This window comes from Megalobrama amblycephala, linkage group LG4 (assembly GCF_018812025.1).
Source record: "Megalobrama amblycephala isolate DHTTF-2021 linkage group LG4, ASM1881202v1, whole genome shotgun sequence".
Classification (NCBI taxonomy): domain Eukaryota; kingdom Metazoa; phylum Chordata; class Actinopteri; order Cypriniformes; family Xenocyprididae; genus Megalobrama; species Megalobrama amblycephala.
Window position 1 is genome coordinate 35,018,121 of NC_063047.1, and position 26,199 is coordinate 35,044,319.

Genomic DNA, 26,199 nt, shown 5'->3' on the forward strand with positions numbered 1-26,199 from the left:
AATAAATACTATACTCACATGATCTGACGCATGCATGCATTATGCATGACGAACCTCTTGTAAAGATCCATTTTGAGGGTTATATTTGCTGTGTGAACTTTATAAATGCACTGTATTATAGTCGAGAGCTCGGGGGCAGGGAGTGCGCAATTTAAAGGGGCCACAGCCTGAATCGGTGCATAGTTAATGATGCCCCAAAAAATCTATGGGGTATTTTGAGCTGAAACTTCACAGACACATTCAGGGGACACCTTAGACCATGCAACGTCAACTGGCGGCCCGCGGGCCAAATCCGGCCCGCCAGAGATTTCCATCCGGCCCCCAGAATAATACTGAATTCAGGAATAGCCTTGTAAGAGGAAAAAGTTTAGGGCTGGTCCGAATACCATTTTTTGATGAACATCGACTATTCGAAGCTTCGGAGAGAGGGGCTGAACATATTTTTCTCTCTAATAAAGGCAGGAATCTGTGTCTGTATATCCGTTTGCATTTTTATTATTTCGAGAACCGTTCATCCAATCGACTTCACAGGGGAGTGCAGTGTCGCATTTGGTGCAATATAGATGGACACGCGAGACGCGACACATTCAGAATTAATAAACTTTTAGTAAACTACAGTTAGAGCAGCGCGAGCGGGAAGCGGCGCACCTCACGCGGGCAGGGCTTATGCTCCGAGAACGGACACTGCACTAGTGATATAAAACGCACACACACAGGTCTGTTAAATTAAGCAATACTTTTAAGGTAGTCTAATAATTTTCTGACTAACAAATTGACAGAAATTTAAACAAAGAAAAACGAAATTAAGTTAAATTAAAAACGAGATTAATTTAGATTGATAATAACGGGTAAAAATGCTAATACATTTTGTCTATTATTCTATTTTCCACAATGTCCAAGCAACAAAACACAAGCTCAGACATGCACAAACTCCGCTGTTCTGCGCTCTAGCCAGAGAACACTCCCGTTGCTGGAACCATAGGGCTGGAAGAACACGCGTCGGTTCTATTTCTAGCATGCACGCGTTTTCTGCGTGGCTCGAGCGCGCCTGAGACGCGTGTCTCAGTGTGCAAACTCCAACCTGTTAAATATGGGAGCCGAAATAAAAACGGACACGCCACGCAGCTGAGTCGCTCACGCAGCCAGTGTGTCGCCGGCCTCATTCAAGGGGGAATGAGAACCGTTTTTTATTTTTAATCTAACGAAACAAAAAGCCTTCTGAAAAGTAGCTTGTGCCATAGCCTGCCTTCAGTCAAGAATGACGATAAATGCGTTCTCTCATTGAACATCTTTTATTGTTTCACGTGCTCATTTTTTCACAAATGTCAAAATTTTCCTTGCCTGGGATTTGCGCACAATTGCGTGACAGTGATGGACAGCTTGAAAGCCTCACAAATATGAAGCCTAAAATATCGCTATCGCCCCCTGGTGGCTTGCTGCAGTACAGGTAATATGAAAAAAATAACATAAATTTGGAATTAGAATTATATCAAATAATAACATATTAGGATACAATTCGAATTTTATTTTATATTACGAGTATCTGGCCCTTACAGTGTCTGCAGTGAAAAATTCTGGCCCTTGGACAAATATAGTTGATGACCCCTGCCTTAGACTTATATTACATCTTGTAAAAACTGGTTCTAGGGCACCTTTAAGTAATTACTAGTGGGTTACCATGATCTTCACTTTAGAATACTGATCCAAATAATTAGTAGTTTCTTTAGAATGATGTAGTAACACTTGAGTAATTACTATCCAATACTTTACAAAAACCTGTATGACTCCAGTAGTTACTAGAGAGTTATCATGTTTTCACTTTAGAATACTGATCCAAATAATTAGTAATTCCTTTTTAAGTATTTGGTAATACTTCATTCATTACTAGTGGGTTACCATGACCTTTACTTTAGAATTAATTATACATTATGCATTATTCACAATAATTATGAACCTGTATATAGTAGTTCTTAGTAGTTCTCTGGGAGGTATGAAAAAAAATAGTAGTTACTGATTAGCTAATAGTGAACTACAACCTTCAACTGAGCGCTATTACTTACTAATTCATTCAGAGTTTATTGTTAGTTAATAGTAGTTACTAGAGTGTTAATAATGCATTACTCATTTGTTCCTGTGTAGTTATTCATTAATGAAGGATCAGTATTCTGAAGTGTTACCAAATGTGTTTTCTTGTCGTCGCCGATAGCCTAGTGGTTAGTGCACCGACATAAGACGCAAATGCGTTCACGGCGACCTAAAGGTCCTTCACTGATCCTGCCCCCCTCTCTCCGCCCAATGCTTTCCTGTCTGCTCTCTACTGTCCTCTTTGAATAAAGGCACAAAAAGCCCATAAATATAACTTAAATAAATTAATAAATAAATAAAAAATTCCAAGAAAGTGGCAAGATGAAAACCACTATTTTCTGTTTCAAACTTTCACATAGCATCTTTAGGTTATAATAACTTTAAAAATTCAAATCCAGATTTTAATTTTTAAAGATTTATTATAAAAACTGATTATTTTTTTCCCCAAAATGCAATAAATCCATGACACATTTTTAAAATGCATTTAATCCATTGAATCAATATAAAAGTTATTTTTCATATTGAAACTGTTGAAAATACACAACAAAGTAAGTTGATCCACATATATGACAGCCTCTGAACTTGGTCAATACTAATCTTATATACAGGCACTGGACTAAAAATACATTCAGTCATCGCTCCCAAAATGAATTCATCGGGTCATCTTGTTAATGCTATAATGCAAAAAGTCTCTGTTTGTAATTACCGATTAAAGAGTATCTGGCGCCACCGCACGGGTAGAATAAAAACAACACATTTGCCGAGTACATTGGAATTGACTACAAATATGGGATGTTGTTTTACTGCAAAAATTCAAATAGCAATCATTTATCAATCAATAGCAAAAAAAAATTCTATCAGATATTTACAATCAAAACTAGCAATGCCAGATTCAAGAATTAATCATTTTTGGTCAAACGGCTTTTAAAAACTGTTCATGATTCAGTTTTGGGGATCGTGACAGAAGTTTGCTGCTGTCGTGGAACAAGCAATAGCCGGCGTTTTTCCTCCTTCGAGTGCCTCGTCTTCTTAATCTCCTCACGTAAATGATTAGATTTCGATGGCTTACGTTTCTTACCCACTGCAGAAACCACCACAGTTTCATCAATGCCATCAAAATTATACTTTTTTTTTTCTGTTTTTGTTGATCACAAAGTACAACGTAGATAAGGAAAACTAGGATGCCGGGTTTATTCAGAGCGCCGCCATTACTGTTTACAGTTTGTGGAATGGTTTGCTGTGATTGGTTGAGCGGATATTGTCACGGTTTGGAAAGAAAGGGAGAAAACATGACAGAATAACATGGCAGATATCGCATTTTGAGTAAAATTAAAAATTGTCTTTTCAATACCGACCAGATACAATACTGATTTTTTAAAATGCCGTTTATCGCGTTTTGGAATCCAAACTCATTTTTCTAATGGGTTGTCCATGTCCCCCACTTACAGTATTTCTGAATTTCACAAGGGGAGTTGGCAATAATAATGATAATCAAAATCATCAATCTTACAGAAATACAACTGAAAAACTACTAGTATTAATAATAATAATAAAAACTATAATTGTTATTATTATTTCTCTTTTCCACATGTTCACAATAGCATTAACTCAATCTCAATAATATAAAGGGTGGGATCTTATGCTTTCAGAGCTATGTTGCTATTGCTAGCCTGTCAGAAATGGCCTACCATACCTTTAATGATTGCCATGTACAGCACAAATGATTGTCAAAACCTTAAAATCCAATTTTGAAATTCACATCATGAACGTAAACTGCTACGACCCCGTACAAATCCGTTACTGACTGTCAAGTAACAGCTTGCAGGATCGCAGCTTCGTGGACACATGGTGCACAGAGGTGAATCCCAGCAGAGCAAAGCTGTAGCGGCCCTCAGCAAAGTGCAAGTCTGTTCTCTCAGCTGATGAGCTCCACAGTGTCTGTGAGGCTAATCAGGGAGCAGCCGGACCCTGCTCTACAGGCACAGTCACAGGAGCAGATGGCCAATTGTAGAGAGAGAGAGAGAGAGAGAGAGAGGAAAAGGAAGGAAGAGGGGGGATGAGTAAGAGTCAAGCACGTAGTAAAGATCAGCCGGCCGTCTCTGCTGGATGAAGCTGCCACAGTGGATAAGCAGCGACCAGAAGCGGAGCATCCTGACAGTTTGCCTTGCACTAACTAAACTCTTTGAGTAAATCAATAAACTAATTGGAAACTGTCAGCACTTGGAGATATGTTATCGTTCAGTGCATCTTTGTTGTTTTGGGGTAAGGTCTACACAAGTGGGGAGGGGGGCTGTCAGTTTTGTGGCTGTTTATCTCTGTATTGATTTTTTTTTTTTTTTTATATAGAGATAGTGAACAAACCAAATCATATTCTAGATTTTCTGTGTTATTAAGGTGTGCCCGGTCAGTTGATGCCAATATTTATGTTTAATGAAATTCTCTATAATTGCCAACTGTTCAATAGGGTCTTTTGTAGACTGTGATTGTCAGGGAGGAGAAGATTAATTATTAGTAGTCAGTGGCTATGGGTGATGTGTGTATTTTTTTTCTCAATGTTAAAATCTCCAGCTTCCTGTTTAATACATTCAGCTGTTTAAGGTATTCATAGGTTGATTCCACTGAAATGTGTAAATAAGTCAAGTCACCTTTATTTCTATAGCTCTTTATACAATACAGAGTGTTTGAAAGCAGATTCACAGTAATAAACAGAAAATAACGATCAACGATGCAGACCTCTTTAGATATACGACTCAAATTCTGCTGCAAAGCAGCTCTACAGAAGACAATAGTGCCATTATTCAGCTAAATTCAGTTCAGTGTTGATTCAGTTCAGTTCAGTAACTGTGTAAAGTTCATAAATTATGAAGTAAGTTCACTTACACTAGAAATAATGTTGCTCTATCAAAAAAAAAAAATATTATATATATATATATATATATATATATATATATATATATATATATATATATATATATATATATATATATATATATATTTTTTTTTTTTTTTTTTTTTTTTTTTTTTTACAAAAAACACCCCTGCACTGTCTCAACCAATGGCATGAGTTTGGGGGTTTGTCCAAACAACAGAAAATGTTTGAGATGTGTTTGATGTTACAAATCTGTTTGAGAACAGTAATCAGTTTTGATATTCAATTCTGTGACAACCGTGGTGAAAAAATGAATGATGTCACGCAGGTGGTGGAGTAATAACTTCTTTAAATTAATCTGTTTGAGATCGAATTAATGCTTGATTTTCTGCTTTAAATTACGGACATGGCATCTGAGGACTAATTCTCACTTTACTCAGTTATTTTGCTTTATATCCAAATTCAAATAATAGGCTCGTTCTTATGTACCAGAGCACGTACGCACATGCGCACTCTTCAAAAACGGTGCTTAAAATCTCTGGACAAACTAAAATATTTAAATGACATTTGTATATATTCAAAATAAAAGATATACATTGTACTTAACGTCAGCTTGCTTATTTTGCAACAATTTATTAAGTCCACATGTCCTAAAAACAAGAAACTATGCTTTTAACCACAGCTCGAGAGCTGTCGTTCCAATCACACAAGTTTGCGATGTAGTTTGGGCATGTACGTTTGAACAATGGTATTGGGAAACACCAAAATGTTGACGACGGAACTTGCGATGTTAGTTGGCTAACGTTGCTTTTGGGAAACGTACCCCTGAATGTTTTGTATATATATATGGGATCCATGGGATCCAATGTTGTGTGAAACATTCTTTCAAAATATCTTCTTTTGTGTTCCAAATCAAGGTCATACTGGTTTGGAGCAACACAAGGGCGAATAAATGATGAATTTTCTCTTTTTTTTTTTTTTTTTTTTGGGTGAACCATCTCTTTAATGTAATCGCATTTTCTGCAAACAGATCTGTAAACAGCACTACCGTGCTACACCATTATCATGGCTAAAAGAATTCAAGAAATTAAAGTATTATTGCAATATCTATAGAAATATTATTGCTTTGTTTATTTAGTTTTTTTCTTTCTTTTAGCCAGTGAATCACACTCAAAATATCAGTGTAGGGAGGCGGAGAGAAAGAGTTTGTAACCATAATTGTACAAAAGCACAAATTACTGTCGATCAGCTCTTCCTGCAGGGGTCTTTTTACAGAATCCAAAAAAAACTCCCACACAGATGAGATGACTTATTTTGTGTGTGAGTAGAGTGTCTTTCATCTCCTGTCATCTTCTCTAACATGATTTGGAGCAGCAGTAGTAGCTACACACTGCTTCATATTTTTACTTTTTAATACGAGTGGCGACCAGCGATTACTATAGAGGCAACCTATATTACTAAGTTGAAGTGTCAATCAGATTTTTGGTGCGAGATTATTTACATTATCATATGTGTATTAACATTAAAGGTCCCGTTCTTCGTGATCCCATGTTTCAAACTTTAGTTAGTGTGTAAAGTTGTTGTTAGAGTATAAATAAAATCTGTAAAATTTTAAAGCTCAAAGTTCAATGCCAAGCGAGATATTTTATTTAACAGAAGTCGCCTACATCGAACGGCCAGTTTGGACTACATCCCTCTACTTCCTTCTTTAATGACGTCACTAAAACAGTTTTTTGACTAACCTCCGCCCACAGGAATACACAAGAGTTGCGTTTGTAGAGTGTGTTTGTCGCCATGTCGTCGAAACGCTGTTATTTTCATCCCGCAGTCCAATCACCGGGTCTGATTCCGGCTCAAATTGAAAGGGTAAAATTAAAGACATGTTTACAATAACACTGAGCGCGTGCATCTCCACGTTATGGTAAGAGGCGTGACCTTTCCGGGCAAGGTTCGCTAAGCTGCTGTCGAATCACAACACAGGAACCGCTGGCACAATCAGAACTCGTTACGTATTTCTGAAGGAGGGACTTCATAGAACAAGGAAGTCATCAGCCCGTTTTTATGACAGTGGAAACAGCGGTATACAGATAAGTAAATTATGTGAAAAATATTGTGTTTTTTTACACGCGAAACATGAACACATGTTATATTGCACACTATAAAAACAATCAAAGCTTCAAAAAAAACACGAAAAACAGGACCTTTAACATTAAATATCAAGGTTATAGTCAATACCGGTATATTGTGACACGTCTAATGTAATGCGAAAAGGGATTGCTACAGTAAAACCACCCAAATGTTGATAAAAGTAAGAAAGCAGAACTTTTCTGTCATCACTGATTTATTTCTGGACTTGGGAGCTAAAGCACAGAACAGAAGTGGAGAATTGTGGGAGATGTGTGGGGGAACACCAGACTTTACTAGTAATGAGACTGTTGATCCCTGCAGTTCTGTTCCTTGACAAATGATAAATGTTTTTCATACCAGGCCGAAAAGCTACGCTCAAATGCCTTAGTGCCTTATATGCTGCGGGTTCATGCACAAATACTATTTCAAGTACAATCATATACAGAGAGGAGGGATTTTTGACAGATTTATTGATTGATTTATTTATTTATTTTTGAGTAGGTGGCAGTTGCATTACCAGACACATGTTTGAGTGAACCGTGATCCACCATATATAATAAAGAAATCTTTTTCTCATTGGCCATATGGACTCCTCCTCCTCGTTCTGCATGAGCAGCATGTCACAGATATTATCCCTCGCACAGCTGGAGACCGCATTAGACATGCAAAATGCCAACAACAGTCCGCTATCAATTCTGTGTACTGTTTGGTGCTCTGCACGCTTGCACAGAGGGCTCTAATTATTTTACTAGTTGCTCAAAGTTGCCAAATTTGTGCTGTGAAAAGGGAAGCAATTATTTGCATCTTTTTCTCTCTCTCTTCCTTTTGTCTGCGCTGTGTGTCTGCGCTGGCACATGAGTTGCAAACATCCCCCCTAATCAAATCAGATCAATGAAGAATTGTGAGGAGGCAGAGGCGTCACGAGTTGACAAATCTTGCATGTCAGACACAATGCAAAAATCGCGGGGCGGATGGAAGCAGGGCGGCGGTACAGAAGCAAGGCCGTGTCTGCCACCACCAGCACCAGCTGTGCCTGCTTTATGTATGCAGCCATGGACAAACAACAGATGGGGCTCCTTCTTCAGTTTGATGTTTAATGGTTGCTGTTTTGCTTTTCCATCCTTATTATCCCACCTACAATTCCAATCTGCCATTTTAAGCTAAGAACTGATGTTTCCATATACTTACATGCACTGTGTAGTAGCAACATTACGTTTTAGATAAAACATTGAATCTGTGGCAGAAGGACACTAATACTTAATAAACCTAATACTTTCTGACTGAAATACTCACTTACTACTTTTTGCTTCCCTCTGGCAAGCAGGCAGGCATAGATTTTAAGAACAATTTTCTTCCTCAGGCAATCTATTTAGATCATTATTTTATATCCTATTTATAGTTTTATTTTTCATATTCACGATACTAATGAAAAGTTTGGAGTCAGCATGATTTCTTTTAACAAAAGTGACAGTAAAAACATTTATAATGTTAGAAATCGGTTTCAAATAAATGCTGTTATTTTGAACTGTCTAAATAAATATCAAAGAATCAAATACAAATACAAACTGTGTTACAAAAAATGTATCACGGTTTCCACAAAAATAATAAGCAGCACAACTGTTTTCGTAGTAATAATAAATAATATTCTTGAGCACCAAAATCAGCATAATGATTTCTGAAGGATCATGTGACATAAAGGCTGGAGTAATGGCTGCTTCAGCTTTGTCGTCACAGGAATAAATGACATATTAAGAAAAAAAAAAGGTCATTTAGATTGTACAATATTCACAATAATGCTGTTTTACTGTATTTTTGATCAAATAAATGCAGCCTTGGTGCATTGTAAAATCGAATAAGTTGGAAAAACTCAGTTACATTCAGAAATTCAAAGTTTAAAGGTGCCATAGAATTGAAAATTGAATTTACCTTGGCATAGTTGAATAACAAGAGTTCAGTACATGGGAATGACATACATTGAGTCTCAAACTCCATTGTTTCCTCCTTCTTATGTAAATCTCATTTGTTTCAAAGACCTCAGAAGAACAGGTGAATCTCAACATAACACCGACTGTTACGTAACAGTCGGGTTCATTAATATGTACGCCCCCAATATTTGCATATGCCAGCTCATGTTCAAGGCTTTAGACAAGCCAGTATTAACGTCTGGATCTGTGCACAGCTGAATCATCAGACTAGGTAAGCAAGCAAGGACAACAGCGAAAAATGGCAGATGGAGCAATAATAACTGACATGATCCATGATTACATGATATTTTTAGTGATATTTGTAAATTGTCTTTCTAAATGTTTCGTTAGCATGTTGCTAATGTACTGTTAAATGTGGTTAAAGTTACCATCGTTTCTTACTGTATTCAAGGAGACAAGACTGTCATTATTTTCATTTTTTAAACACTTGCAGTCTGTATAATTCATAAACACAACTTCATTCTTTATAAATCTCTCCAACAGTGTAGCATTAGCCCATTAGCCACAGAGCATATAGCCTCAAATTCATTCAGAATAAAATGTAAAAATCCAAATAAATACTATACTTACATGATCTATACTCAGCATGCATGACGAACATTTTGTAAAGATCCATTTTGAGGGTTATATTAGCTGTGTGAACTTTGTTTATGCAATGTATTATAGAGTTGCGAGCTCGAGGGCGGGGAGCGCGAGGATTTAAAGGGGAAGCAGCCTGAATCGGCGCATTTATAATGATGCCCCAAAATAGGCAGATAAAAAAATGAATTAAAAAAAACTATGGGGTATTTTGAGCTGAAACTTCACAGACACATTCAGGGGACACCTTAGACTTATATTGCATCTTGTGAAAAAGCATTCTAGGGCACCTTTAATTAAACAGAACTGGCAGATTTCCATTTTGTACTCATACATTTTAATTGCTCTGAACTAAATTTGAGTAAGTTAATTCATATATTTAACTTAAAATTATAATGCAATCTCAATATAAGTATTTTTAGTAGTGGAAATTTAGCTAGCTATAATTCGCTAATTCAGCAATTGCTAATAGAGGGTATGCACGTGACGTCATTGTCGACCGTTATGACTGCGGTCACGCCCACTGAGTGGCACAAAGACTGAGCGGCAGCATTAGTTTTCAGCGTGAATGCTATGAAAAACACTCAAAACACTTCCAAAATGGTAAAGAGCTTTGTGATTGACTGTACAAATAGCTTTGACACAAAACCTGAGGTATATATTTAAAGACTGCTGAAAGCTACAGAAAAAAGGAAGCAAATGGATCACTGCAATTCACAGAAACAGCTGGACTCCAACAGAGAAACATGAATTTGCAGTTATCATTTTGTGTCAAATTGTTGTATTTTGGGGTAAAATCATACCGTATATATTGTATTGTTATATATTGTGTTGAAAACTCAATTAAATATTTACCATCTTATATTCTGCATAATTGGTGTTTTTAAATAAACACTGATTTAGGGCTGGACAATATGACGATATAAGTGATTACTCGGATTTAAACCTACCTACATTGTAGTTTTATAAAATATTCACAGGCAGATTTGCTTTATGTATTTCCCCGGCGTCAAATCAGGCACATATAAATGTCAGGAAACACGATTTTCTGGCTGCATGTCAGTATCAATGGATTAAGTTTATTTGACAAGTTGTAAGGAATGCTTTCGAGTCCAACCTTTAGTGTAATTCGTTTGTTTTACTCGCGTTTTCGCAGTTTCCCCTATTAAATCCAGTCAGGCAGCAGGTACTTTTACCAGTCAGTCCAGCTGAGGGAGCGCGTTCCGGCGGGAAAGTGGCGTCGATGCATACCCTCTATTGGTAACACAATGCTTTGATTACATTAGCATTGCATTGCAATTTCTGAAAGAGTACGGCAATATAGAACATTTATCATATACCTGTTCTCAAACCAAGCTCATGTTCCACTTGTCACCATGATGATAACAGCCCCCCCCCCCCACACACAAAAAAAAAAAAAAAAAAAAAAAAAAAAAAAAATATATATATATATATATATATATATATATATATATATATATATATATATATATATATATATATCAGAAACTTTTCTAATGTAGCATAGCAAAGCATTAAACACTATTAAATCTCCCACTTAATATTAATCTTTCACAAAAAACATTATAACACTTAATTTTAGCATTTACTCTTCCTTTCGAGTGCCATGACAAAGCATGCTGGGAAATAGCCCAGTTTCAGGTAAATTTAAGTTTGTCTAAATTAAAAGAAACAAGTTCATTGAACTCAAAACAGTGAAACAATTCAGATTACAATTCAGATGAACTCAAAAGAAAAAGAAAGTTCTAAATACTCATAAAAGTTCATTTGATTGAACTAATTTGTTTAATTAGAGTTTGCCCTACTCAAAGCATTTAATTATTTTGAGCATTAGGGTTTACAGTGTAAGAGACTTATTTCAAAAACATTGGACCCCAGTCCGAGGTAGTACATTTTAATCGACTTTTGTGTAAAAATGTCTTAATTTTGGCTGGTAAAAAAATTCTGGTATTCCACTCAATAGTTTAAATATACATATACAGAACATTTGTCCACCATGTATACAGTACTGTATGCTAGAGCAATAGTAGGAGTAGTATGCCAGCATGCCATTCTAAACATGGCCATGTGCTACTGAAGTCTATGAAAAATCATTTGCTTTTTGTAATAAGAAAAAGAAAAGGATTATTGAAGCCATCAATGAACTGCTCTTTGCATGTCCGTGTAAATGTCTCACTTATTACCTAGGAAACATTGAGACTGTCTTAGTTCTGGTGTATGGCTGCAGAAGTGATTTACAGAATAGTTCATGCTGAAATGAATGAGTCTTTTAATCAAGCTGAGAGCGAATTAGACCTTGATAATACACCAGAGATAATGAGCGACACATGACTCCGAAAACCATCTATGCAATGACACCTGCCCAGTGGTGCAAATCCACCAAATAGACTTTAATGAAATGAGAATGTGTTCTGCCACCATTACAACAAATACCTCTAGTGTGTCAAGGCTACTTATGAACCGAAGGCTCTGAGACGTTAGCAGATTAGGTGCATTAAGCATCAGAGCAAATGATGAAAAATATGTGGTTTTGATTAGCTGCTTCTTCTGAAATATTGATATTGATGTTTACTGTCATAATGAAAGCTGCAAAGAATAAATGGTGGATGATTTGCTTACTTTTTGAATGGGCCGTCGTCAGCGCACTAGCTAGGGAGTCAGCCGCTTCTATGGTGTCCTGTTGTCAAAATCGCTCGAGTGCACTGAAACATACAATCCCTTGAAAATTACCAAAATGCTTCGACTGCTCATTATATTCACTTACCAGAAACATCTCCCAAGAGTAATTATATGAATACAAAATCTTATTTTTTTCTGTTTTAAGAGATTTTGTTTGTAATTGTCTATCATCTCTAATGTGCATGAGAGAGTACAACCCTGCAAACCTTTTTTTTTTTTGTAAAGTATTATATGATAAAGAGTAGTAAACCTCTTTTTTTATTTATACGTTAGTTTACAGTATGTATCTTCTGCAATTTTATTGTACTGAGATACTAATATTTGTATTGTAAGCATTTTGTGCCTACCTATATTAATGTACAGTAGTGGCTAATAGTAATGTCCGGCATTACTAAATTGACATCTTCACCCTTTATTCAAATAGTTTATTTTTGAAAAATTATTAAAGATTTTGTAAGCATATTACATAGTTGTGCTTAGAGTCAATTGTTTTATTTGTGATAGTGCAATGAAACATGACAAATTGTGCAGTCATAATTTTTGGCCAGGCTGTCATACAAAGAAACATTGAACACATGGAAAAACAAGAGTGAAACAATAAAACATTAATAACTAATCATGTTGTATAGTCAATGTATGCTTTTTTCTCTGAGCTTTTTTTGATAAATATAAAACCTGTAGCTGTAGTTTTCTCCAATTTTTGCCAATTTTGTCAGATAAATACCTCAACCAAGTTTAGTGTATTGTTCTCCCTTATATTTAAAGTATTTAAAAATATATGGGTGTCACATGATCTTCAGCAATACAAGATAAAGAGAAATCATCAAACTACATACGATAAAAACAGACTTGATAGTTATCAATGTTGAAAACAGTTATGCTTCTAAGTTCTTATTATTTTGGGGGAATCACGATTTTTTTTTTCAGGATTCTTTGATAAATAGAAAGTTACTGAATAGAAACAAATTGAATTTTTTTATAAATTAATTTTTAGGTAACAGTGTAAAAGTCTTTACCTTCATTTTTGATCAATTGAATGCATCCTTGCTGAAAAAAAAAATTAAAAGTGTACATATGTTTTGCTTAAAAAAAATGCAGGACAAGTGCTTATATGTATGCTTATTTCACTGCAGCTACTGTACAATGAATATGCATGATGATGTGTTATACAGTGATGTTACCAGCTATGTTTTAATGCACAATGTCATAATCATGTCATCCATGTCCCAGCTTTAGTGGATGAAAGCCTTTGTTAATTTCACAATTATATGTTCATGATATACTAATTCACATCATGGGGAATTTTGAAAGTGGAATGAATTTTATTTTTTGAGGCTTTCATAAAGATATTTATTTAAATTCTCATATCTTTATAAATTAAGGAATATCTAATTATATGATGACTATTGAGGCAGTGAAACCCACAGCATAATTAATCACACACCACTGCAAGCCAATTAGCTCTTTCTGTTGCCCCTCCCGCCCTCTTCAGTATTGGAAGTTGCCGTCACCACTGACGACTGTCTCAGTTATTGTTCAACTGCATTGAACTGACAGATGCAGCAGCAGACTCTCTCTCCCCACCTTATGAAGTAATAACATGGCTGACTGACCTCAACAGGAAGCCAGCAGTGATATGCGGTTGACATTCGACAGCGCTGTGGGTAGAATAAACCAGTGAAAATGACCCCACGTCTCTGGCTGTTGTCCAGTACAAACAACAGAAAAAGAGGAATGCGCACTTTGGAAAGATAATGTATTCTTTTAGCATGATTCCTAGATATTTAATACCTGTATATATGGTGTGATTGTGTTTCTCTGTGTGAAGATGGTAGGAAAAGAGATTGGCCGAGTGGAGAGGAGAGGAGGGGTTGTACTACTATGCCATTCGACAATGATGAATGTGTTTAGGGCAGGAGTACCTGCTTGAAAAAAGACAAGGTTTCCATGATGAAACGCTGCATTGTAATTTGCCAGTGTGTGCCACAATAAATAAAAGCTCTTGGATTCTCCCACCTCCTCTCCGTCTTTTATCCCTCCACCTCCCTTTTTCCACACCTCAAGTCTTCATGCAATTGCACTGTGAAAAATGGTCTGTGAATCTGTACAGCCCGTCAGATCTTTAATTAGAGCCCACGCCACAACATCTGCTATATGTTGAAATTAGTGTGTTTTTTTACAGCTACGAATCTCTTCATAGTACTACCAACTGGTAAAGGTGTAAAGGTGAAAACAAAACAGTTCATTTTTAGTTTTGTCAGTTGTAAAGCTGTACATACATTGTAGATATTTTAGTGACATTCAATTTACACTACCGTTCATATGTGTGGGGTTGATAAGATTTATGTAATGTTTTTGTAAGAAGTCTCTTATCCACACCGAGGCAGCATTTATTTGATCAGAAATACTATAAAAACAGTAATATTGTGAAGCATTATTATGACTTAAAGTAACTGTTTTTAATTTTAATGTATTTTTAAATGTAATTTATTCCTTTGATGGCAAAGCTGAATATTCAGCAGCCATTATTTAGTCTTCTTTGTCACATGATCCTTCAGAAATCATTCTAATGTGTCACTTTGATCAATTTAATGTGTCCTTGCTAAATAAAATTCTATAGTCAATATAAATAAAAAATCATACTGACACAATTTTTTTAATGCTAATATTTGTTATATTTCCTTTTGTTGTTCACATACGCTGTAAAAAAGAATGGTTGGTTTAACTTAAAGAAGTAATTTACCTGGTTGCCTTAACATTTTGAGTTCATTGAAATTTTGAGTTAATACAATGAAGGCGATTGGTTTAATCATTAGAAAATAAAAATATTATGTTATCTGAACCACATTAATTATCATCTTAAGTTGATTTGACAAAAGAAAAAATGTTGTAATAACAAATCATGAAAATAATTTTTTACAGTGTGCTGAATTTAAAGGTGCCGTAGAATGTCTTTTCAAAAGATGTAATATAAGTCTAAGGTGTCCCCTGAATGTGTCTGTGAAGTTTCAGCTCAAAATACCCAATAGATTTTTTTTTTACTCATTTTTTTTTTAACTGCCTATTTTGGGGCATCATTAAATATGAGCCGATTTAGGCTGCGGCCCCTTTAATTCTCGTGCTCCCCCGCCCCCGGAGCTCGCGCTTGCCTTAAACAGCATAAACAAAGTTCACACAGCTAAAATAACCCTCAAAATGGATCTTTACAAAGTGTTCGTCATGCAGCATGTCTAATCGCATAAGTATTGTATTTATTTGGATGTTTACATTTGATTCTGAATTTGAGGCTGTGATCCGTGGCTAATGGGCTAATGCTACACTGTTGGAGAGATTTATAAAGAATGAAGTTGTGTTTATGAATTATACAGACTGCAAGTGTTTAAAAATGAAAATCGCGACGGCTCTTGTCTCCGTGAATACAGTAATAAACGATGGTAACTTTAACCACATTTAACAGTATATTAGCAGAATGCTAACGAAACATTTAGAAAGACAGTTTACAAATATCACTAAAAATATCATGATATAATAGATCATGTCAGTTATTATTGCTCCATCTGCCATTTTTCGCTATTGTCCTTGCTTGCTTACCTAGTCTGATGATTCAGCTGTGCACAGATCCAAACGTTAATACTGCCTGCAATGCCTTGAACATGAGCTGGCATATGCAAATATTGGGGTCATACATATTAATGATCCCGACTGTTACGTAACAGTTGGTGTTATGTTGAGATTCGCCTGTTCTTCGGAGGTCTTTTAAACAAATCAAATTTACACAAGAAGGAGGAAACAATGGTGTTTGAGACTCTCTGTATGTCATTTCCATGTACTGAACTCTTGTTATTCAACTGTGCCAAGGTAAATTCAATTTTTAATTCTATGGCACCTTTAAGGCATGACAACTTACACTTTCAACATGCAACCGTTTTTTTGTCACATTGTTTTATGTCTGGCATAATCCGATTCAGCAAATTAAATGCCTCAGATTTCCCCTGTGCTCTATATAATTTTTCCATGAATTTTTAATTCCCAACACTCTTTTTTATATTCTCAATCCTGCCACTTTAAGATGAATCACTTATGTTGTGTTCCTCATTTTGAAGTCACTTTGCATAAAAGTGTCTGCTATATGAAGAAGTGTAAATGTAAAGGAGAATTCATAGAATGCAGGCTATTGGTTGGATACTTCACTTGTTTTGAATCAGTAAAAGTGGCAGACAGTTCAAAATCTTTTATCTGAATTATTCACCAAGTGGAGAAACGACAATATTGTTTGATCTTTTTCTCTAGAGTCTGAGGTGGGAGTTGTTGTGCAGTTGGGCATGAGAAATATCACACAGCAAATCATCAGAAGCGATGCAAATGCAATGACAGTTTCCCTCCATTTGAAGCGATCATAAGGCTCTCTCAGTGGGAGTTGCCCTCCTTCCACGAGCATTTCCATATCATGATATGCATGTATACATGTGTTTTGTTGTGATACAGTATTTCATGGCTCAGTTTATTTGAAGATGGATACTGACTGGATTTCGCCTGTAACTAATTCATTTCCTGTTTGTTTCACTGTTTTTGTGCAGGGTCTTCACGAGGAATGTCAGTACCTCTTTCAACCTCAACTCATCGTTCAGAGGCTCATTGGGATTTCAGTGCTGTATCCTGGTTACTTCATTGACCAGATGATTCCTCTTCACAATAGATCTGTACTCTACAAGTAAGTGACTAATTTTAAGGGAAAAAATATATCAAGCAGGCACACACATAACAATTCATTGTATAATTTACAGTGAAAAAACGTAAATTGCCATTCCAACAATTCCCTGTGTTTCACATGTGATGTATATTCGTTGAAATAACTCTGTTTCTTCTTAGTTTTTCTAATCAGTTAAGTACATTAGGGTTTTATGTTGCATCTAATGCTGTTAAATTAATGTTTATTGCATTTTTAAAATTTCATGTGTGTTATCATGACGGTGTTTAGTGTTTGTGTGAATGACACTGTGTGCACCTTCTAAATATTAGTATTGACCTTCTCAGCTTGTGGAAAAGCTGCTTGTGATGAACTTTGATTCATCATGTGACTCTCATCACCACTGTGATTGGTGGTTGTCAGTGTATTACAAAGGAACAAAACAGATATTAGTACTTTAACTGGTTGGTAAATTAACATTATATCAGTTAATAAGATAAGTTTTTTTTTACTGTAAATTTAACAAAAAAATTACAGTGTGTAAAATAAACAGTTATGAATCTTAATTATTACAATATAAACCTTTAAATTACATGGTTTTGAACTGTAAAATAGACAGTAAACTAAGTGCTGTCCCGTAAAACCCAAACCGTTTCTACCGTATTTTTTTTACGGTAAAGTTCTGGCAACCACAGCTGCCGTTTTTTTACCATAAATTATACATGGATTTTTTTTTTCAGTGTATTCCCCTACAATAACCCTACTCCTAAACCTACCCATCACAGAAAACTTTCGCCATTTTTACATTTTCAAAAAAACATCATTTAGTATGTTTATTAATCCATTTCCCCCATGGGGACTGCGGCTGGTTCCCACAATGTATGTGATTTCAGGTTTTACTATCCTTGTGGGGACCAGATTTAAATAAAAACTTCTTTTGGCTGATTTATAAGCCTTTTTTAGTGAGGACCAGTCATATGTCCTCACTAGTGGGTTGTCAAAGTATTTCACAATATAAGTGAGGACATTTGGTCCTCACAAGTATAGCCAAAACAGGTGCACACACACACACACACACACAAATTAAAGAGATAGTTTACACCGAGAAAAAAAAAAAAAGATTGTCATCATTTACATGTCAAATGTCTGGGGTCAGTTTTTTATTTAAAGAAATTAATACTTTTAATTATCAAGGGTGCATTGTTGATCAAAAGTGATAGTAAAGACATTTATAATGTTATAAAATATTTTTATTTCAAATAAATATTGTTCTTTTGAAGTTTGTTCATTAAAAATGTATCATGTTCTCCACATAAATATTAAGCAAAATTCAGATTTGCTATTAAAATAATAAACATTTTAAAATATATTAAAATAGAAAACAGATTATATTAATGTTATATTAATGTAGAATATTAATGCATTTTTGATCAAATAAATGCAGCCCATAAGAGACTTCTTTCAAAAGCATCAAAAAATCTTAGTGACCCCAAACTCTTGAAAGGTGGTGCAATGTGATCCACCCCCATTAAAAAAAAAAAGGGCTATATAGCACTAAAAGTGGTTCTTGGCTCATAATATAGGGGAACCACTTTTGGTGCTATGTAGCACCATATTTTTAAAGGTGCTCTACAGCACCTTATTAGTCAAATGGTACTGTGTAGAACCCTTAAGAGGTGCCATATCGCGTTTTATTTCTTCAACAAAAATGGTGCTGAACAGCACCGACAGTGGTTCTTTGGCTCGTAAAGAACCTTTAAAGGGGCTTAACAGGTTCTTTGTACGGCAGTGGTGCTATAGAGCACCTTAACCACCTCAAATAACCACTGAAGAACCACTGAAGAACCATACAGGAGCTTAACAGGTTCTGTATACAGTAGCGGTGCTATATAGCACCTCAGTCATCCCAAAGAACTGGTGAAGAACCACTGAAGCACCAAGATTTGGTGCTATACAGCACTTAAAGTGGTTCCCCTATGATTACTAGCCAAATAACCACTTTTAGTACTATATAGCACCATTTAACATCTTAAAAGAATAGTTCTATTTGAATAAAACTATTCTTTTAAGATGTTAACATTTCTACTCTATTGGTATCTTTGCAGACTTCCACACATCTTTACTTATTGGATACACAAACGCACACACCATGCATTTCTCTCACCTTCTGTCTGAATCTTTCTGCTCTCAACACTTTATCATTCCACACACATCCTCCTCTCAAGCTTCCCTCCATTTCAGGCTTCTACTCTCATTATGTTCAGATATTAAAGCTCTCCTCTCAATTAGCAAATAAAGTCTTTCTAAATGAAAAAGAGGAAAATGGAGGAGGGAGAGGTGATGGAACGCATCCATAAACAACAGGTACACAGAAAAGACCTTGAGCACTGTGGACATTATGAAGATGGGCTTTTTTGTATCATTAAAAGCTGGTTTTCAGTGGACATTTTTAGAAGGACAATAAATTGCAAATTTGTTGGACTTAAACATTAGCTGTTTAATGGATGTCTGGATACTAGTATACACTATTTTATAGTATATAGAATGTCTGCCTCATGAAATAGCTTAATGTGTATGAAGAAATAGGAATCCTCTTATACAGTATGTAATAAAATCCAGTGGACTGTGCTTAATATGGACATTAAACATAGCTCTGGTTATTGAGACTGACAAAGATTAAATTAAGTTTGTATAAGAATTTGTATTATTCAAACTAGGACATACTATTTAATCAGTTGTGAAATACAAAACAATGCTGCATAAAATTGGAAGAAGGGATAAATTAACCATGCAATAAATTATTTTTTTTAAGATTTTAATTTCAAGGCAACTTTCAAAGACCAAGTTCATGTTCCAAGACACTTTTTTTTTTTTTCTCAAAGCAATCCAGTGAATCTGTAAACAAATTGTGTTTTGTTCGATTGAGCAGTTGGTGTGCCGTACGTATCGTTAATTATCAAAAACCAACAGTCAAAGCCAATTGCGCCATGGCCAAAATGTAGATATTAATTATTTATTCTAATTTCACAGTTGTTTTCCATCTCTGTTCAATTGAAAAGGGCAACTTGCATTAGCTTCCTGATTAGTTGTTATTGATGTGGAAAATTAAGACCAAGAGATATCACTTCACTGTTTTATACATTTTCAACAAGTTTGTTGAAATGTGCTAAAGTTTAAAGTTCTCCTGAGAGTACCGAAACACATTTCCATTCAAATGTTTCCTTGGCATTTCAATAAGCATACTGATTTTGTTCAGTGCAGTCTCTGTTTCTCATGAGACAATGTCCGCTACAGTCAGTGTAGCTTTCAAGCAGATGTCCTCTACATTTCTCTTCCTTGTACCTGGCAGAGTGTTCATCCCAAACTACATCTCTCGGGTGAAGGTACAGCTTGTGGACTGCAATACAAAGAACAGGAGCGGCGAGAGCTGTCCGGTTCTGCTGAAGATCCGCTCAAGGGCCCCGCCGGTGCATAACTCCAGCGCTATGGACTGCAGAGAAAACGTTCCCTGTGAGCTAGAGGTCCCACTGCCATCCTGGGAGCAGTGGTACTATATTTTGGTGGAGCGTTACCTCAGTAGCTCAGATGTCTACTTTCGTATTGGCGTTCAGGTTAAAGGTAAGAACTTATTTTAAAGAGGCCATATTATGCCCTTTTACAAAGTCTTGATTTTGTTTTTGGGGTCTACTATTAGGTTTTTATGCATGAATGTTCAAAAAACACATTATTTTTCACATATTTAACATTGTTGCAGCACCTCTCTTCCTAGTCTGTCAGTAACGCTGTATTCAGTAACTATCTCTATGAAGCCCCTCCTTCTGAAAAGTGCAATGTGCTCTGATTGGCTGGATCAGTGTCTTGTGATTGGTCAACCACTTCAAGCGTGTTTCAGAAATGTCACACTCCTTACCATGACCGTGAGTTTCAACACACTACTAATGCAACACAACCAGGCTTCGCCCATTTTTTGTGTGTGCCTTGGACGGGAATTATTTAATTTATAATTTATTTAGAATTATAATTATTTTTATAAGTATCAGGAAGTTTAGAAACAGTGTGCACTGATATAGAGAATAACTCCCTTTGGAGTGGACTTTGTGCTTTATAACTTTACAGACATTTTTCATGCTCAAACAGCAACATTGTACAGTACAGAAAGTTTAAAATCTAAAAAAAACATAATACGTCCTTTTTAACTTTGACGTTTTTATTGGATTAATTATGGTTAGAACCTCAATTGAAACATAATTGTGCAATCATATTGTCTAATTATTCCATCCTCCACAAGAATCATGGCATATCTTCTCTTTCGTTCTCGTTCTTTATAATGGTCTAGGACTTTGCAAAGCCTGTAGCTCTGCATGAACAATACAATGGCTCCAAAATAAATCGTTGTCTGGATTTCATTGCATGGATTTCAAATTCTGAGTTATGTATATAAAATATATAACTGTATAATTATTTTTTTTTTGCTGCTTCTCTTCGCTTCCTAGCAGAGTAACCACAGGTGTAGTTCATCATATTGATGACAAAATAGTATTCAAATACCTTTTGTCCTCATTTTAAAAAGAATATCTATTGATCTAAAAGAGATTTATTATTATTTTATTATAGTCATATTTATGAAATGTTTTGCTTAAAATGTGTGTTCAAACGTTTTTTAACAATTTTTTTTAAACAAGTAAATACTGTCATCCAGCAATTATGTATTAAATTGATAAAATGTATTATGAAAATAATAAATGTTTTTTTCTGAGTACAAAATCAGCATTTTGGAATGATTTCTGAAGGATCATGTGACTGAAATTCAGCTTTGCCATCACAAGAATACATTTTAAAATATTATTTTAAACTGTAATATCACAGCGTTACTGTTCTACTGTATTTTTGATTAAATAAATGCAGCCTTGCTGAAGATAAGAGACTTCTTTTAAAAAGTCTTATTGACCCCAAACTTTTGAATGGTAGTGTAAATGCCACTTGGTTTGGTATGACATAATTGATGCATTAATACTTAATTATCAGCATCTGTTAATCTGAAACTGGTGGAATTTAGGGCCTGGAATCCTTGCAATGCAATTGATTGCATTGCAGTGAACTCACAATACAGTACAATCAGTATTCTGGATTCTGACATGTAATTACACATGGGGCTTTCCACCAGTAACATGAATTCACACTATGAATAGGTCCATCTGGTACCATATTTTTTAGGAAGTTTTGGGGGTATGTTACTGGATGCCGTTGCTAATACATTCTCTAATTCATTGGTGGCCTGTAGTGCTTTCGGTTGCAACAATTCCAGCAGATTCTGGTGGAAATATTTTAGTACAGCACAAATGAGAGAGCAACAGCTTGATGGTTTGATCCGGGCTTCATTAATTCTTTATTGGGATTCATCAGTACAAATGTTTCAGGCATATGGCTCCAAGTCATTGTTTGGTTTCAGCATTGCGATGAATTGCATTTGAACATATCTGGAATGTATTCAGACTTCACTGCTAGAAGGGTTTTTACAAAGGCAGGTGTTCTCGTGGCCCAGGTGGAGTTGGGAAATTAAAGTGTGTTTAGAGAGACAGGCTTTGTTATGAATCTCTGTGACAAATTAGAACCTCGGTGGGCTCAGATGAGGACCCTGTCATGGAATGGAGCCTCCGCCTTTTTCTGTCTGATGTTACAATGAAGTGTTGATGAATTCCATACTTTTCCGTGTCTTGAGTTGTCATGATAAATATGGCAATTGGGCTGCTCGCAAAGTGTGAAATAGATGGGGGACTCAATTCAGTCACGTGGACCGTATCATTGCAGCATCGGGAAGTTGCATGCTAACCTTAAAAGACTCGCTTTGAGTCAAATTTACTCTTTCTGCTTAAATCTGTACATTATGTTTCAAATTACACAGTTGTTTTTTATAGTACAGTGATGAGCCAAAACATTATAACCAGTCACAGGTGAAGTGAATCGTTGATCATCTCCTAATAAGGCCACATATTAAGGTCTGGGTAGACCTTCAAACAATCAGTTCTCATAATCAACGTGTTGGATACAGGATAAATGGCCAGGAATAAAGATATGAGCGACTTTGATTAGGGACAAATTGTAATGGCAAGGCAACTGGGCAGGGCTTGTGGGTTGCTCCCGGTCAGCAGTGGTCCAAGGAGGGACAAATCACAAACCGGTGACAGGATGATGGGCACCCAAGGCTCATCGATGCACGAGGAAATGAAGACTTTCCCGTCTGGCCCAAGCCAACAGGTCTCCTGTGGCACAAGTCACGCAAAATTTTAATGATGATTATGGGAGGAATGTGTCACAACACACAGTGCATTGCACTCTGCGTATGGGGCTGTGTAGCCACAGACCAATCAGAGTGCCTATCTACCGTCAAAAGTGCCTACAATGGGCACACAAGCATTGGAACTGACCTTGGAGCAACGGAAGAAGGTTGAAAAAGTCCCGTTTTCTTTTACAACATGTTGACAGCCATGTACGTTTGTGCCATTTAGCTGGAAAAGTGATGGCACCAGGATGCACTGTTTGGACTATGACAAGCCAGTGGAGGGAGTGTGATGCTCTTGGCAATGTTCTGCTAGGAAACCCTGGGTCCGGCCATTCATGTAGCAGAAATTTGACACGTGCCACCCACCTAAACATTGTTGTAGACCAGGTACACCCCTTCATGACAGTGGTGTTCCTTGTTGGAAGTGGCCTCTTTCAGCAGGATAATGCACCACACTGCACACATCGTTCAGGAATGGTTTGAGGAACATAATAAAGAGTTCAAGGTGCTGCCCTGGGCTCCATATTCCCCAGATCTCAATCCAATTGAGCATCTGTTGGATGTGCTGGACCAACAAGTTTGATCCACAGCGGCTCCACCTTGCAACCCACAAGACTTACTACACGTTAGATCTACTGCTAACGTAGTGATGCCAGATACCACAGGACACCTTCAGGGGTCTTGTAGAGTCCATGCCTCGGTGGGTCGGCGCTGTTTTGGCAGAGGACCAAAAGCATATTAGGCTGATGGTAATAATGTTCTGGCTCATCCGTGTATATTCATATGACCTGCTTTTTAGAGCATTAAAATATTGTTACTACCATACACAACTTAAATCGACATTCCTGTTAAAACACCTCTAATTTACAAGGTCAAAATTATATTTCCCCGCTCACAGGAGTGACACTGTTAGCAAAAATCCCCCACACTGCTTCTATCAAATCTACCTTGTTCTCTCATTTTGTCTGAGGTTTCTCTGTTCGTCTGTTCCCCCATTTTTCCTCCACATCCTGCGGTGCAGCAGAATCCCTGCCTTTGTTACAGCCTTGATGCCAAGGGATGTTGGCGCTTATGGCTCGGTAAGAGGGGATGAAGAGGAGGGCCATTGATGTTCAATGAGGCTGAACAGTCTCAGACCAGCTTAGATAAAGCACTCACAGGGGGAAACAATTGGCCATGATGAGACTGTGTACCTGCGGAGAGCATTATCTGTGTGCGTGAGGAGCGGAAAAAAAGAAAAGCCTGTCTAGCAAGGAGTTATGGCAGTGCAGTTCTGTCACATTCAAGGCTGAGAGTCAATTTTGTCACTTCAGACTATTTGCTGTATTTATAAAGGAGGAACAAAATCTTTTTTGCTCAATGAATTTGGGCTATCAAAAGATCACATTACAGTAGATTAAAAAATATCACGATTTTAGCGTTTTTTGCAGATTATTTGCAAGTAATCTCACATTCTCATTTATTTTAATGCATTCATTTCTCTTTTTATGAAATAAATAAACATAACAAAGATTTTTACTACTAGCCTACAGCAGTCCATAGGAGTTTTTTGTATTAACAGTGTTTTTGCTCCTAGGTGATATTTCATATTTATTGTTGTTGATTAAATTTTTTCATGCAACGACTGCAGATGAATATACATTTGTTTAAAGGAAAATGATAGTCAGTACATGAAAAGTGAGACACTTTCTTATTTTTTTTCACTGGCTTTGTTTTTAAAAAATGATCCAAATGGGCACATCAATGTCATTGCATACTAATTTCGGATAAATGCAGATTTATTGTAATGGAAGCATACACGTAATGATGGGTGATTAAGCTTAAGTGTCCCGTTATAGGCCTACCTTTGTTCACCCATTATTAGTACCACTTATTATATAACGTGGCTAATCCAGTGACCCGAGAGCACTGCAATCAAGATAACTATTAGACATAATCTAACACTGTCATTCGTTTCCCCTCTGTGCTATTTTTCACCATTTGTGATGGTCCATACCCTATATCATATGACCTTGTAGTATCACCTGTGTCTGAAGATTTTGGTCAGCGCTTCTGTCAGCCTTAATTCAATTATTCTGAACCCAGCTCCCCCTTACCTTGATCAATTTCACTGAACAGCAGCTACTGGCTGGTTGCCATCTCTCTCCCATCTTTCAAGCTGGCCTGATTCTTCATGTCCTTCATTTGCTGTCTCTCTACATTCAGTTCTCTTGATGTTCTTAATGGAGAGAACAGACCATTTATAAGTTTAACAAGAACCGCCTAGGAGTGGCTGTGTGCATTGAATTCATTTCCTCTCAGCTATTTTCACAACAAACTTATTAATGGTGAAACAAATGTCAAACTAGGAGAAAAAATAAAATTATTAAAATTCAGATTTTACATAATGCTTTGATTTTTTTATTCTTTTTTTTAAATTGTCATGTGAAAATTGACAATGGGTTTGTTTCAGTTGGCACTGAATTTGTCAATATCAAACTTGATTGATTTGATGATTTGAGGGTAAAAAAATAACTTATGCTTAAAACATTCCCATTCACTCATTTCAATAATAAACTTTCATTCATGCTCTTGTAAATTAGATTTAGTAAATTTAGTTCACACCAAGTTCTGTGGCTTGTTGAATAAACTGCATAGAACAGTCTTTGAAGACTAGTGATAAGTTGTTAAAGTCAGTTACATCAAAACATATATTGGTCTAATTTGAATCTGATAAGACTAATTAGCCCTTGGCTAAATGCTAGTTGGTTAGACTATTTTTAAGACAGTCTTAAAGGGTTAGTTCACCCAGAAATGAAAATTGTGTCATCATTTACTCAACATCATGTCGTTCCAAACCTGTAAGACTTTCGTTCATCTTCTGAAGACACATTAAGATATTTTTAAT

The 26,199-nt window shown here is 36.1% G+C and overlaps 1 protein-coding gene across 4 annotated transcripts in view; it reads left to right on the top strand.

Annotated features, from left to right (window-relative positions):
- Positions 1-26,199, top strand: part of tmem8b (transmembrane protein 8B) — a 180,737-nt gene that overhangs the window by 81,901 nt on the left and 72,637 nt on the right. For all 4 annotated transcript variants that reach the window (XM_048189051.1, XM_048189052.1, XM_048189049.1 and 1 more), the window contains 2 exons: positions 16,923-17,056; positions 20,382-20,650. In XM_048189051.1, coding sequence (XP_048045008.1) covers positions 16,923-17,056; positions 20,382-20,650 — 403 coding nt within the window. The remainder of the gene's footprint in view (positions 1-16,922; positions 17,057-20,381; positions 20,651-26,199) is intronic.